Genomic DNA, 13,618 nt, shown 5'->3' with positions numbered 1-13,618 from the left:
TCATGATTCTTGATGATGGTGAATATCAGACTGTATTTACAAAGGCAGCTCCGACAAAGGTAGATCATATGGCAGCTTCGTCCTTCACAAACCGGAATGATCTGTGCAAACTTTTAAAGATACAAATGCCAGGATGCCTGAGTAGCTCAGTCGGTTTAAGTGTCTGCCTTTGGCTCAGGTCATGACCTGGGATGAAGCCCCACGTCAGGCTTTCTGCTCAGCATGGAGCCTGCTTCTCCCTCTCCCTCTGCTCCTCACCACCCACCCCCCACCACTCATGTTCTCTCTCTCTCTCTCTCAAATAAATAAATAAATAATCTTTAAAAAAAATAAAGATACAAATGCCTAGGCCCCACCCCCAGAGCTGTTGATTCAGCAGGTCTACTTTAAGGATCCAGCATCTTTCTGTGTTTTGCAGTGGTGAGTCTGATGCACAGCCTGGTTTGGGAGCCATTGCTTAGACCAAATTCTCTTCTTTAGTAGCATCCTAATATACCAGTTATTTTACCACACTCTTTCACTTCTCCACTTAATTGTTTTTTATCTTTAAACATATTCTACATATTGGGGTGCCTGGGTGGCTCAGTCGTTAAGCGTCTGCCCTCGGCTCAGGTCATGGTCCCAGGGACCTGGGATCGAGCCCCGCATCGGGCTCCCTGCTCGGCGGGAAGCCTGCTTCTCCCTCTCCCACTCCCCCTGCTTGTGTTCCTGCTCTCGCTATCTCTCTGTCAAATAAATAAACAAAATCTTAAAAAAAAACCACACACACACACTTTTTTCATGACATGTTTCAACGCTTATGATATGCTGAGAAAGAAACGCTTTTACAGGTAGTCTGTAATGGGTTGTATTCAATTTTCTTCCTCTCAAAAAAGGAAATAAAATTATCCTAGGAATTATTATTAATCACCTAAAGCAAATTAAATATAAAGTCACATTAAGTGTGTCTTTGAATATTCAGTAAAGAATCAAAATAAGAGTAATAATAATAATAATAGCTGCCATCTATGGAGTGCTTACTATTTGCCAGACACTGTGTGCTAAGCACTTCACATGGATTATGTCATTTATCACAAAACTTCTGTGAAGTAGATACTTTCTGTATTTCCACTTTATAGATAGGGAAACTGACTCTCAGAGAATTTAAATAACTCAAGTCACAGTCTAGTAAAGTGCAGACTAGGATTCTAATCAGGTGGTCAGACTCCAGAGCCTATGTTCTTTTTAAAAAAAAAATGTTTAGATAGACTTTATTGTTTAGAACAATTTTATTTTATTTTTTTTATTTTTATTTTTATTTTTTTTTACGATTTTATTTATTTATTTGAGAGAGAGAGAATGAGAGAGAGCACATGAGAGGGGGGAGGGTCAGAGGGAGAAGCAGACTCCCTGCCGAGCAGGGAGCCCGATGCGGGACTCGATCCAGGGACTCCAGGATCATGACCTGAGCCGAAGGCAGTCGCTTAACCAACTGAGCCACCCAGGCACCCAAGTTTAGAACAATTTTAAATTTACAGAAAACTTCAGAAGATTGTACAAAAAAATCCTCATCTTTTATATCTTTTGCATATAGTCTGCACTCAGTTCCCCTGTTATTAGCATCTTATATTAGTATGGTACATTTGTTACAATAGCGATATATTATTATTAAAGTCCATATTTTATCCAGATTTCCCTCATTTTTTCCTAACCCCCCTTCTCTTTCCCAGGATCCCATCCGGGATTACATTTAGTCATCATGTATCCTTAGGCTCCTCTTTGCTGTGATAGTTTCTCAGACTCTTCTAGTTTTTGATGACCTTGGCAGTTTTGAGGAGTACTGGTCAATATTGGTCAGTACTGGTCCACCATTTTGTAGAATATCTCTTGACCGAGATTTGACTGATGTTTTACTCATGATTAGACTGAGGTTACGGATTTTTGAGAGGCAGACTGCAGAGGTAAAGTGCCATTTTCATGACATCATATCGGGGTACCCACTATTTACATAACTTAGCACTGTTGATGTTAACCAGAGCTGAGGTCATATCTGTCGGTTTTCTACACTGATACTCTTTCTCTTCCCCTCTTTGCATAGTCTTTGGAAGAAGGTCACTATGTGCAGCCCACACTTAAGGAATGAAGAGTGATGCTTCCCCTCCCTGAGAGTGGAGTAGAGCCTGTGTTCTTTTGACGACCATGGAATTTCTCCCATCTTACTTAAGATAAAATTCTGTAAAAGGGCTATTTATATTCCAGGCCCTCCATTCTCTCTGGAACCTGCTCCAATCAGGCTTTCATCCCCCACTGCTCCATTAAAATACCTCTCATCCAAGGTCACAGTGGCTAAATCCAAAGGTCAGTTCTCAGTTCCCTCTTATTTGATACAGTTGATCACTCCTTCCTCCTCAAAGCACTTTCTTAACTTCTATAACGTACACTCTATTTTCTTCTCTTCTTGCAGGTTCCTCTTTATCTCTCTGACCTCCCCGAGTACCCCTGGGATTAGTCGCAGACCTCTTCTATTTATCTTCTATACCCACTATCTTGTCAATTCCATCTATATGCTAATAACTGCCACGTTTCTAGCCTGGGTCTCTCTCTCCAACATCAGCACCATCTCTTATATTTGCCTACTTGACAGATGTCTCCAACTTAACAGCCCAGAAATGCTTCCCTCCACCGAAGTTTTTCCCCATCTTGGCTAATGGCAACCCCATCCTGCATTTGTTCAGGCTGAAAATATTAGCCTTCTGTGACTTCTTGCTTTCTCTCACAAACCACATCCTGTCTCTCAGTCTGTATTGTGGGCTCTGCTTTCAGGCTCTATCTAATAATCTGACTGCTTCTTATCACGGCCACCACCACCATCCTGGCCCAAACCACTATCAGATCCCACTGGATAATTTCAGCAGCCTCCTAACTGGGCTCCCTGCTACTGCCCTTGCCCTCCTCGAGTCACTTTTTAGCACAGTGGCCAGTGAGCTAAAGTCTATATGCAAAGGATATTATATCTTTGTCCTATTCAGAACCCTTCAGTAGCTTCCCGTCTCACAGTAAACCCCAGAGTCCTACATGGCTTCTCTCACTTCCTTCTTGTTTGCTCCTCGCTAGCCACATTGGCCTCTCCTGGGACACGCAAGGAACATTTTTCCTGCAGGTAACCCTGAGGCTTATTTCCTCACTTCCTTTGTGTTTTTAACTATTAGCCACTATGACCACTTTTTAAAAACTGACAACCCCCCCCCCCCCGCATGCTCCTTATGCTCCTTTCCTGCTTTATTTTTCCCCACATCACTTATCATCCCTCACACACTTTATATAACTTTGTTTGTTTTTTGCCTATCTAGAAATAAGCTTCAAGGGGGCAGGAGATTTTTTTGTTTGCCTTGTTTCCTGCTTACTCCTTTAGCATCTAAAATTGTACCTAGTACAGAGTAGGCATTCAGTAAATATCTGTGATTGAATAACGAACAGATGTCTGTTAAACATCCAAAACCTCTTGGGAAAGAATATCAAACAAAGCATTGTACTAGATTCAAGTTGTGGTCCTTACAAGGGATTTTCTAATTTGATTTTGCCAATTTGTATAGGCTACAGGCCTAAACAAATTCTATAAAGAAATTTAACAAAGGAAGAAAGCATGGGGAAATAGTACTGATCGTTACCTGGGTATGGAATCACACAGCTTCTGAGCTGTGGACTGAAATGCTGGTGTTGAGGGTGAACTGTTCTTAAATTTTTTTCACAGAGGTAGTTAATATTAGGTGCTTACCTGAATCTGGGATTGAGGGAGTGGGGCACATGGAAGGATACCCGAAAAATCATGCACAGCCCTGCCATGGAATATAAGTCCTGCTCAAGTATGGGTAAAAATAAACTTAAGTATGGCAAATAATTACTTCTGGTAAAATTTATTAGCTAGTGGGTGTTAATACTATAGTCTGGTAAGAGGAGTTGAGCCAACTTACATGTTTGACTTTTGTTTGACTTCTATTGGAATTAAAAATATCTTCAGTTAAATGTTCTTTTAAAAGAAGGTGGGTGGCTCAGTTGTTAAGCGACTGCCTTCGGCTCAGGTCATGATCCTGGGATTGGGATTGAGTCCTGCATCGGGCTCCCTGCTCAGCAGGGAGTCTGCTTCTCCCTCTGACCCTCCCCCCACCATGTGCTCTCTCTCTCTCTCTCTCAAATAAATAAAAAAAATAAAATAAAATCTTTAAAATAAATAAATAAATAAAAGAAGGCCTGGGGCACCTGGGTGGCTCAGTCGGTTACGCGGTTTGCCTTCGGCTCAGGTCACGATCTCAGGGTCCTGGGATTGAGCCCTGCATCGGATAGGATCGAGCCTCGAGTGGGGCTCCTTGCTCGGTGGGGTGTCTGATTTTCCCTCTCCCTTTGCCCCTCCCCCTGCTTGTGCTCTGTCTTTCTCTCTTTCTCTCAAATAAATAAAATCTTTTTTAAAAATTAAATAAATAAATAAAAGGCCTAATTGTGTTGTGTGCTTTGTAGGAAGAAAGAACAGAGGTATCTTTTCCTTTTCCCATCATGTTATCACAAAACAAAAGAAGGCAGTCTTAATTTACTAGGGGCTTTGGCATGTGGTTATATGCAAATACAGATTCCAAACAAGGGTGTGTTGCGTTATTCTAAAAAACCCCTTCAGAGACATATTTGCATATGGAGAGTGATTTCTGCAGTTGAATTCCCCCATGGTTAGCACTACCTAGATAGTTCTGCCCTCTCAAAACAAAGCCTAAAAGGAACTTTGAACATTAAATGATTATTAAGCAATCAGTGTCTTCAGATAACCTGAACTTTTCAGGTGGACTTTTTGGCTTCTATTATGCCAAGATGCCTTTCAAACAAAAGATCTGCCTTCCAAAAAACAATGCTTGCCTACAGCATATTTTTCTTAATTTATCTTTTTCTTTAGAGTGCTCTCAAGTTTAACAACACAATTAGTCACTGAGAAGTTTACTCTTCATTTAGTACTGTGAAGAAACAAAGTTCTATGTTCTGGAAAAAAATGAAGGATTAGAGAAAACTATGAATATTGAAGGATATAACTAACATGTCAAGAGTCTGTGTTCCTGTCCCATCACATTGAAGCTCTTGTTTTCTAGAATCTGTTCCTATATGGATGCTAATAATACTGCTTAGTGGTGTTCTGTGCAGAATGTGTCATCATTGAAGAAAAGCTATTAAGGTTGCACTGTGAATCACCAGTTAGAGAAAGAGAAAATATATTTCATTTCTCATCCTGGAAGCAACCCATGCATGCAGTATCCATTTCAGCTGAGCCTGGGTCAGTTTTACTCGGTGAACTATTACTATTAGAAAAAATGCCTTTGCTTTATATAGACCCAGTGCAAACTCAGAACCCTCTGACCCTGGTCAGTGTTAGGAAACTCAAACCTCAGCTCTTTTGGCATCTCTTGTGCCTCAAGTCACAGGATGAGAGGGCACAGAATCATGGCCTGTTGCCCTTTTAAAAGGGAAATTCAGAAAGTTAAAAATGGAGAATAGAATTATGTGGGAAATCTGACTTGAAAAGTTAACTCCAGCTCTCCTTAGCAGCTATAAACTATTCCTTTTCTACTGTGAGAACTGTGAGCCATAAAGTGTTTTTACCTTTCTGTGTGCATGTATTGTTTGTGAGACTGTTGCCACCAGATGGATCCTCCCAAAACTAAAGCTTCCACCTTGGCATCACCTTCTCAGAAGTCTTCCATTGGCCTTGTTTGCTTTCAGAATAGAGTTTCAGATTGTATGCTAACACTCAGGGCCTCTGTCTGTCACTCAGCAAATATTCCCCATCAGCAAAAATTCCCCATCAGCAGAAATTCCCCATCTGACAGACTCTTTTCTCATCTTTCAGCCCTTAAACCTTGCCCCAGCCCACCCCCGTTGTAAAGTGAGCTGATGTTGTAACCAAACCAACAGGAGTCCCTGTCTTGGTGAGTCAGGCACAGGCACAAAGTTGTCCCACAAAGAACACTTTCATTTGCAGCAATTAAGGAGATCATGGGGAATGGCTTTCAAAGCCATGACTCCCACAGAGAGGGTGAATGGGTTCCTCTTATTTAGGGGTAGGCTGAATATTTAGCTAGGGAAGTCTTGTCATCCTATGTAGAGGCAGGCAAGAGGTCACATGCCTCTATGGATCTTGTGTGCTATGTAAATGAGGCTGAGGCTCCTCCTTGGGCAGAGATTTTTGAATTGTAATGAGGTAAAGGTAACTGTAGGTCATTCCAGAGGTCACTCCATGGTCTCTCTGCACATGCTCAAGTCAGGGTTAGCTCAAATGGTCTGCGTGGTCTGGGCCAGTAGGAAGTCTTGTGAGGGCAGAAGCCATCACCTGGAAGGGTGGTTTTGGGGTTTCACTTCTCTGAGTTAAGGGGAAACCCAGAAAGAAGAGCTTAGGGGAAAATATAAGACAAAGTGTACAAGCATGTGGGCAGCGAAGTCCAGGTCTCAGGGTCCAACTGGTGACAATGTCCCACCCTCATGCTCCTCCCTGACTGTGAGAGCCCACAGGCTGTCCTCTCTCTTCATGTCTTACCCCAAAGTCATGTCATGTCTTATCCCAAAGATTCGAAGTGGAGAGGGAACTGGGTTTTTTTTTTTAAGTTTATTATTATTATTTTTTTTTTTTAGTGATCTCTACACGCAATGTGGGGCTCAAACTCACAATCCTGAGATCAAGGGTTGCATGCTCTTCTGACCAAGCCAGCCAGGTGCCCCGAGAGGGAGCTGTTTTATTTTATTTTATTTTTTAAAAGCCTATTGTATGTTGTATAAATGTTATTAACTGATATAGTTCATCATATCTACATTATGCCTAATACTCTATAAATGCTAGCCAGTTAATTTATTAATAGAAAAAGTAGAAACCGAAACTTTCACTTTGCTGAAATTTGATATTTAGTGTTCCCCTGTTGGAATGTTAATTTGGAGACTGGGAAGTGTTCTAAAGACTGGAGGTATTTTAAGGTCAGTGCGCCTATAAACAGCACATCAGAGAGGGGCCACCAAACTTAGTGTCTGTTTTGGGAGGGATTTCAAATGGACTTCAAAGGATATTTATTAATGAGAAGTTTGGAACTGCTCAGTGACTTGCCTAGAGTTGCACCATAGGTCAGTGGCAGAGCCACCCCTAAACCCACATTTTCATGCATATATCCAAGGGGCCACAAGGGTCCTCTGTCTTGACTGGTGACTTTTCTCTTTTGAAAACAATAGAGCCTCAGAGTTCATTCTTTTATCTTGTTTTCCAACTGAAATTCCAGTGATTTTCTTTTTCCTCCCCAGTATAGTATATTCCATCCAATAATTCCTTAAGCAGTGGCCTCTCTTTAGAAATACTTACAGTTTTAAACTTGGCTCAGGCTCCAGAAACCACTCCTCTAGGAAGCCTTCCATGATGCCCTCATCTTTTTTTTTTTCAAGATTTTATAAGATTTTATTTTTAAGTAATCTACATCCAACATGCGGCTTGAACCCACAACCCTGAGATCAAGAGTCCCAAGCTCCACTGACTGAGCCAGCCAGGTGCCCCCACGATGCCCTCATCTTTAGTTAGGGAACCCTCTTCTTGCTCCACACATGCTTTTTTTTTTTTTTTTTTTTAAGATTTACTTATTTGAGAGAGAGAGAGAGAGAGAGAGAGAGAGTGCACAAGCATGGGAAGGGGCAGAGGGAGAGGGAGAGAAAGAATCCCAAGCAGACTCCACACTGAGCATGGAGCCCAACACAGGGAATGATCTCATGAACCTGAAATCATGACCTGAGCTGAAATCAAGAGCCAGGCACTCAACTGACTGGGCCACCCAGGTGCCCCTCCATTTACACTTGATGTATGCAATTACTGTACTGCTAGCACATTAAACAAATGTTTGAATTTGTTAAAAAAAAAATGAAATTCAACCAAGTAAATCTGAAGATCTAATTGGCTTTATTTAATGACTCATGAATCGGTCCATATCCCATGTGGCAAATAGAGGGGAGTTCAGGGAGTTGTACAAAATGGAAGGTTTTTATAGGAAAGATGGTGGGGCAAGAAAGTTATTGGCAAAAGAAAAGGATTGTTCCTGGCAAGATCACTTTCCCTTAGGGAGAAGAGCAAGGTTCTTATCATGCAGATGACCTCATCTTCCTTTGGGGATAGAGAGGGCCCATGTAACAGATTACTTCATTGGCCCTGATCAGAAAATTCCTGACTGACTGGTTAAGATTTATATTTCTGGGGGAGGTTGAAACTACAGTTAGATTAGGTATTAAGCCCTGTTTGGTGACTTGGCCTAAGTGACGCCGTTTGGGGCCTGTGGTTTTCTTTTTAACAAACTATACTGATTTGCACTATTTCCCCTAAGAGCTTCTAGAAATAGTTAAATAAAGTGTTTATGAAAGTTGTGCCTCAACCAAATAGGCAGATTACATCATCAAAGAAATACATTAAAATAGAGTTACTAGGTCTTGCCAAGTATTTTTGCTTTGAAGGTCCCCTTCTATTTTTTTTTTAGTGATAAGCTGTCTAAAATATATATTGACATTTGGATAGTCCTTGTCTCTTCATGAGACATCATGTCTTCAAAGAAAGAAATAATAAAAATATTCTTGCCAGAACTTAAAATATGGAGGAAAGGCAAAGACATTCCGACTTAATGATGTCAGATACTCTAGTGTAGCTGTTTTTCCCTCTACAGCCTAAGCATGCATTCATATAGAATGTCTCAACTTTATCATCCTTTGAAATGTAGTCACAAGAGCTGCGACTTCCTTTCACTCTTTTCTGATGCAAGATATGACTGAAGTAACAGAACACCCAAGATAAAACTTGGTGTGTATTAATCAGGATAGACCCAAGTCAGCCTGCAATAACAAGCACCACCAAAATCACTGTCTGTGGTTAACATAACAGAAGTTTACCTTTGCTTGTGGGAAGAGCACTGAGGGCCCAGGACAGCTGACCTCCATGTGGTGGCCCAGCAATCCAGGCTGCTTAGATCTTGAGGCACCCCCAAATTGACACGTGCTTCTACCATTGCTGGGGGGGGAATGGGAGCCTGGTGCGTTGTGCCCTGGCTCTTCCGTGTTTCTGGCTGAAAGAGACACATAGGCATAACTAACCCAAGGCAGGAAGACCTAATCCTCGCTCTCTGATGGGGTAGAGGACAGGAAATATTGGTAGGCACTGGTAATAACTACCAAGTCAATTGTTCGTTCACAGAAAGAGGGGCAGTTAGGATTTCATATTGTGATCTCTATCAACTTTCAGGATTTACTTATACTCTCAGCAAAAACATAAAGTTAGAGGAAATTGAATAGCCCGGGAAACCCTTGAAGGACTGAAAATGTGGGGAGAAGGGATGCCATATTAGATCAGAAGATGTTTGCCTTTCTGATGTCTTGATTGAAATACTATAACTGGTGTAGTAGTTTCCTAAGAAATTTTTTAAAACTTTAGAGTCTGAAATAGACTGAACACAGATAGTTCCATAGGGGGCTTATTGCACTTCTCCAATCTGAGCCCCTGTTTGTCCTTTAAAAGGACATCGATCTTTGGAGAATATCATTGGTGAATAGGTGAGTCCTTCAGTGAGGTTACCTTGGTTACTGCTGGAGAGGAGCTTCCAAATTTATGTGCGGCAGAGGAAGAGAAGACTGATTTCCATAACCAGTTATGGTGATGTGTCGAGGGTCCCCATGACCACACTCAGATGATAACTGGATTTTATCTATTGATGTGCATCTGGCTTCCTAATTTCTTTAGACTTTCCAGAGGACAAAGGTATGAGAGGATGCTGCCATCATCATCACTGATTCCAAACCACGTTGCTAATTTTAGTGCTCAAGATGACTGGGCTAATCTGGGAGTATTATCCCAGGGGCAAAAAAGACACCCATTTGATCTGTCATTTGGTTCTTTCTCCTTCCTTTGCCTTAAAATACACTTCAAGGGGCGCCTGGGTGGCTCAGTCGTTAAGGGTCTGCCTTCGGCTCAGGTCATGATCCCAGGGTCCTGGGATCAAGCCCCACATTGGGCTCCCTGCTTGGCAGAAGGCCTACTTCTCCCTCTCTCACTCCCCCTGCTTGTGTTCCTCCTCTTGCTTTCTCTCTCTGTCAAATAAATAAATAAAATGTTTTAAAAAATTAAAAACAAATAAAATACACTTCAAAATCTGGAAGTTGTGCACAAAGACAGTATAATTTTTTATCTGAAGAGTCCCACTAACTCAGGGTGTCATAAAAATTCATATACTTTCAGTAAGTACAGCTTTAAGATACTTATACAAGACCTTAAATAAGTCATATACGCTGTTTTTGAACAATTAAAATCCTAGTATCCCAGTAGAACATTTCCCCGATCCTACCCAGAGATTAGCTTTTAATTGCTCAAAAATGTTCAGCAGCAAGAGAGTATTGAACAAAAATTTAAAACAGCATTCCATTAAAACTGCAACAAATGACCCTAACTATTGCAAATGAGTAACCACACTGATGGGAGTGAGGAAGAAAAGAACTAACCTAGTAACTTTGGAAAATAGGCTCTTACCTGAATACTCTTACACTGAAGGCAAAAAGACTTGTACGTAAATGCTGTATTTTGGTTAAAGGGTTTCTCACAGGGGTATAGGTTAGCAGTTCTGAATGTAGTAGTATTGAACAAATAAGTAAAGACATTGTAAATAATGAGAGCGAAGTTTCTTGCTGTTTGGGAATAAAGTTACAAATGAGGAAGAGCTCAAATACACCATGTGGTGTTGACTTAGAATCACAGGTATCTGTATAAAATCATGGTTTTCAGTATGTGTACAGACAGAGAAATACAGGTGTGTGGGTTAATGCATATACACATATTTTCCTAGCTCTGTCTGCTTGGAAGCAATGGAGCCCTGGCACTCATGAGAGCATCCAGCACTGAACATCTTGCCTTCTAAACACATTATCTAATAAAAGGAACGAGGACTCCTGGGAAAAGTAATTAATACCAGGGCTGGGACGGGGGAAATGCAAAATGAGCCTGGAGCATCTTGTAGGGTCAGAAAATAAGGAAGTGTTCCAAAAATTATGGGGCTTGTCATAACACTGGACCCAACCTGGATGGACAGAGCTGGAATAATTGTAGCACCAAAGTAAATAATAATAATAATAATACTGGATTTTAAGCTATAGAATAAGATAAACACTTGTAAGTCCATACTGATATAAATAAGTTAGTTAAATGGGGGAGAATAGATAGCACTTTCCTAAAGAAGAATTATAGTTAATGAACTTAGGTGGAGGAAGGGAAAATAGAAGATCACCATTAAGCAAAGACCACGATAATTATTATGATAGAAAAGATCCACTGGTGGATGCAAATGTTTATGGGTAAAATCTGAGGAGAAGCAGGGTATTTCCATAGTCTCAAAGTATCTCCCCCAACATAGTTATTAATTTTACAAGGAAAGGTAATTTCATAGTAAAGGAACTTACTAAGGTGGCAGATACCACCTTAACTAAGCAATCAAGATCAAGATCACTAGTGATAGGACACCGACATCATGAACCTCTTGATACTATGCACTGAGAAGGACACAATAGTATTTTACTGTCCTTAAAGACAAGGAAAGACTGAAGACCATGAGAACAGAGATTAGGAAGAAGTGAAAACAAATTGCACTGTGGGAAATTGGGTGGGATCATAGAACAGGAAAAGGGCATTTGTAGAAAAACTGGTGAAAGTAGAATAAAGCCTGCAATTGAGTTATCACTGGTTCTGATCATTGTACTAGGTAATGTAAGATGTTAACATTGGGAGAGGTTGGGTGGGAAGTAGATGCTAAAATTAGTTCAAAATAAAAATTATAAATAATATGAAATAAAACATATAAAGTGCCCCCAAACAAGTATTCCAATAAAAGTAAATTATTTTTTGGTTCTTCCTTTTGCAATTTCCACAGCGGAGCGACTTTCAAGCACCTGGCTGGATGTTCGTCACATTGAAAAATATGTAGACCAAGGTAAAAGTGGAACAAGAGAATTACTTTGGTCCTGGGCACAGAAAAACAAGACCATCGGGGACCTTTTACAGATTCTCCAGGAGATGGGGCATCATCGAGCTATCCATTTAATTGTGAACTATGGTAAACATTTATGATTCTTTTCATGTGGCTCTCAGTCCATTTTATAGGAAATGTAATTTGTAAATGGAAATACTGCATTTTATTCAAGACATTGACTGGTCATGCTGTGTCACTGATTCCTTACCTGAGGCTTTATCTGAAGGCTTTTATTACTTTTTTTTTTCTTTTGGTGAAATTTTCTTTCCTTGTTGCCTAAGTTATACAACACATTCCTCTCTACCACTTGTTAAGTTTTTAAAAAATTTTTCCTTAGAAACTACACTTTTTAAAATGTTTTATTCTTAGCTAGGAGAATGAGCTCTCCATCCAAAACTCTGAAACTATTTGAATCATAAACAGAATCACAATATTTGAGTAAAATATACTTTTATAATTAGTTTTATCATATGATTAGAAGTCAAAATATAATTGGATTCTCCTCCCTGTATTTTGTTTTCTTAAAAGATTTATTTATTTATTTGAGAGAGAGAGAGAGAAAGTGCACGTGCACACACATGCCTGAGTGGGGACAGGGGCAGAGAGAGAGGGAGAGAGAGAATCCTTGAGCAGACTCCCCAGGAGCAGGACTCAGGGCTTCATTCCAGGACCCTGAGACCATGACCTGAGCCAAAACCAAGAGTCAGCAGCTTAATCCACCGAGCCACCTGGGCACACCCCACTCTACTCCCACCCCCAACCCCCTGCCCTGTATTTTAGTGCAAATGATACCTGCAGAATAACCCTGGGATGTATCTTTTATCTTTACTGCTGTTTTTATGTCATGGCCTCTAACTTTACCTTACTTGTCTGCTATCCATTTCACAGTGGCCTAATACTTCCCTCTATTTGTCTTGTCTGTTTCTGATGCTGCGTCTTGCCTTCCATTTAGAGCAACCTGATAAGTAAAGCTCATGAAGCTTTTTCCATTCATCTTTGTCAATAAAATAATTTTCTAATGTCACCTGTTCTGTTTATTCCACTTTAGATTTATTCACTTCAACAAGAATGATTTTGAGTGATCTTGGGTCTTATATTACAGACTCAGGGCTCTTAGGCTGGAAATTCTTTTGAATCAGCATCCTTATTCTTTTGGCTTTTTCATCCAGACATATTTTTAGTCCTTGGTCTCATAGAATGATTTGCGAGTTGTTACTTCCTCTTCTTTTTTGGAAGAATTTGTAAAGACCTGATATTAATTCTTTTTTCTTTTTTTTGAAGATTTTATTTATTTATTTGACAGAGAGAGACACAGCGAGAGAGGGAACACAAGCAGGGGGAGCGGGAGAGGGAGAAGCAGGCTTCCTGCAGAGCAGGGAGCCCGACACGGGGCTGGATCCCAGGACCCTGGGATCATGACCTGAGCCAAAGGCAGACGTTTAACAACTGAGCCACCCAGGCGCCCCAAGACCTGATGTTAATTCTTGTTTAAATGTGTGGTAGGGCTTTTGTTTGTGGGAAATCTTAGATTATTAATTCAGTCTCTTTCCTTGCAATACATCCATTCAGATTGTTTATTTCTTCTTGAGTTA

At 40.5% G+C, this 13,618-nt stretch overlaps 1 protein-coding gene across 2 annotated transcripts in view; it reads left to right on the top strand.

Annotated features, from left to right (window-relative positions):
- Positions 1-13,618, top strand: part of IRAK3 (interleukin 1 receptor associated kinase 3) — a 47,357-nt gene that overhangs the window by 3,331 nt on the left and 30,408 nt on the right. Inside the window, exon 2 of one of the 2 annotated variants that reach the window (XM_044914766.1) lies at positions 11,928-12,110. The exons of the other annotated variant lie outside the window; for it this stretch is intronic. Coding sequence (XP_044770701.1) covers positions 11,928-12,110 — 183 coding nt within the window. The remainder of the gene's footprint in view (positions 1-11,927; positions 12,111-13,618) is intronic. 2 annotated transcript variants of the gene reach the window in all.

Source organism: Neomonachus schauinslandi, chromosome 5, assembly GCF_002201575.2.
Source record: "Neomonachus schauinslandi chromosome 5, ASM220157v2, whole genome shotgun sequence".
Taxonomy (NCBI): Eukaryota; Metazoa; Chordata; class Mammalia; order Carnivora; family Phocidae; genus Neomonachus; species Neomonachus schauinslandi.
The sequence above is the reverse complement of the archived record's forward strand: the minus strand, read 5'-3'. Positions and strand labels throughout refer to the sequence as shown.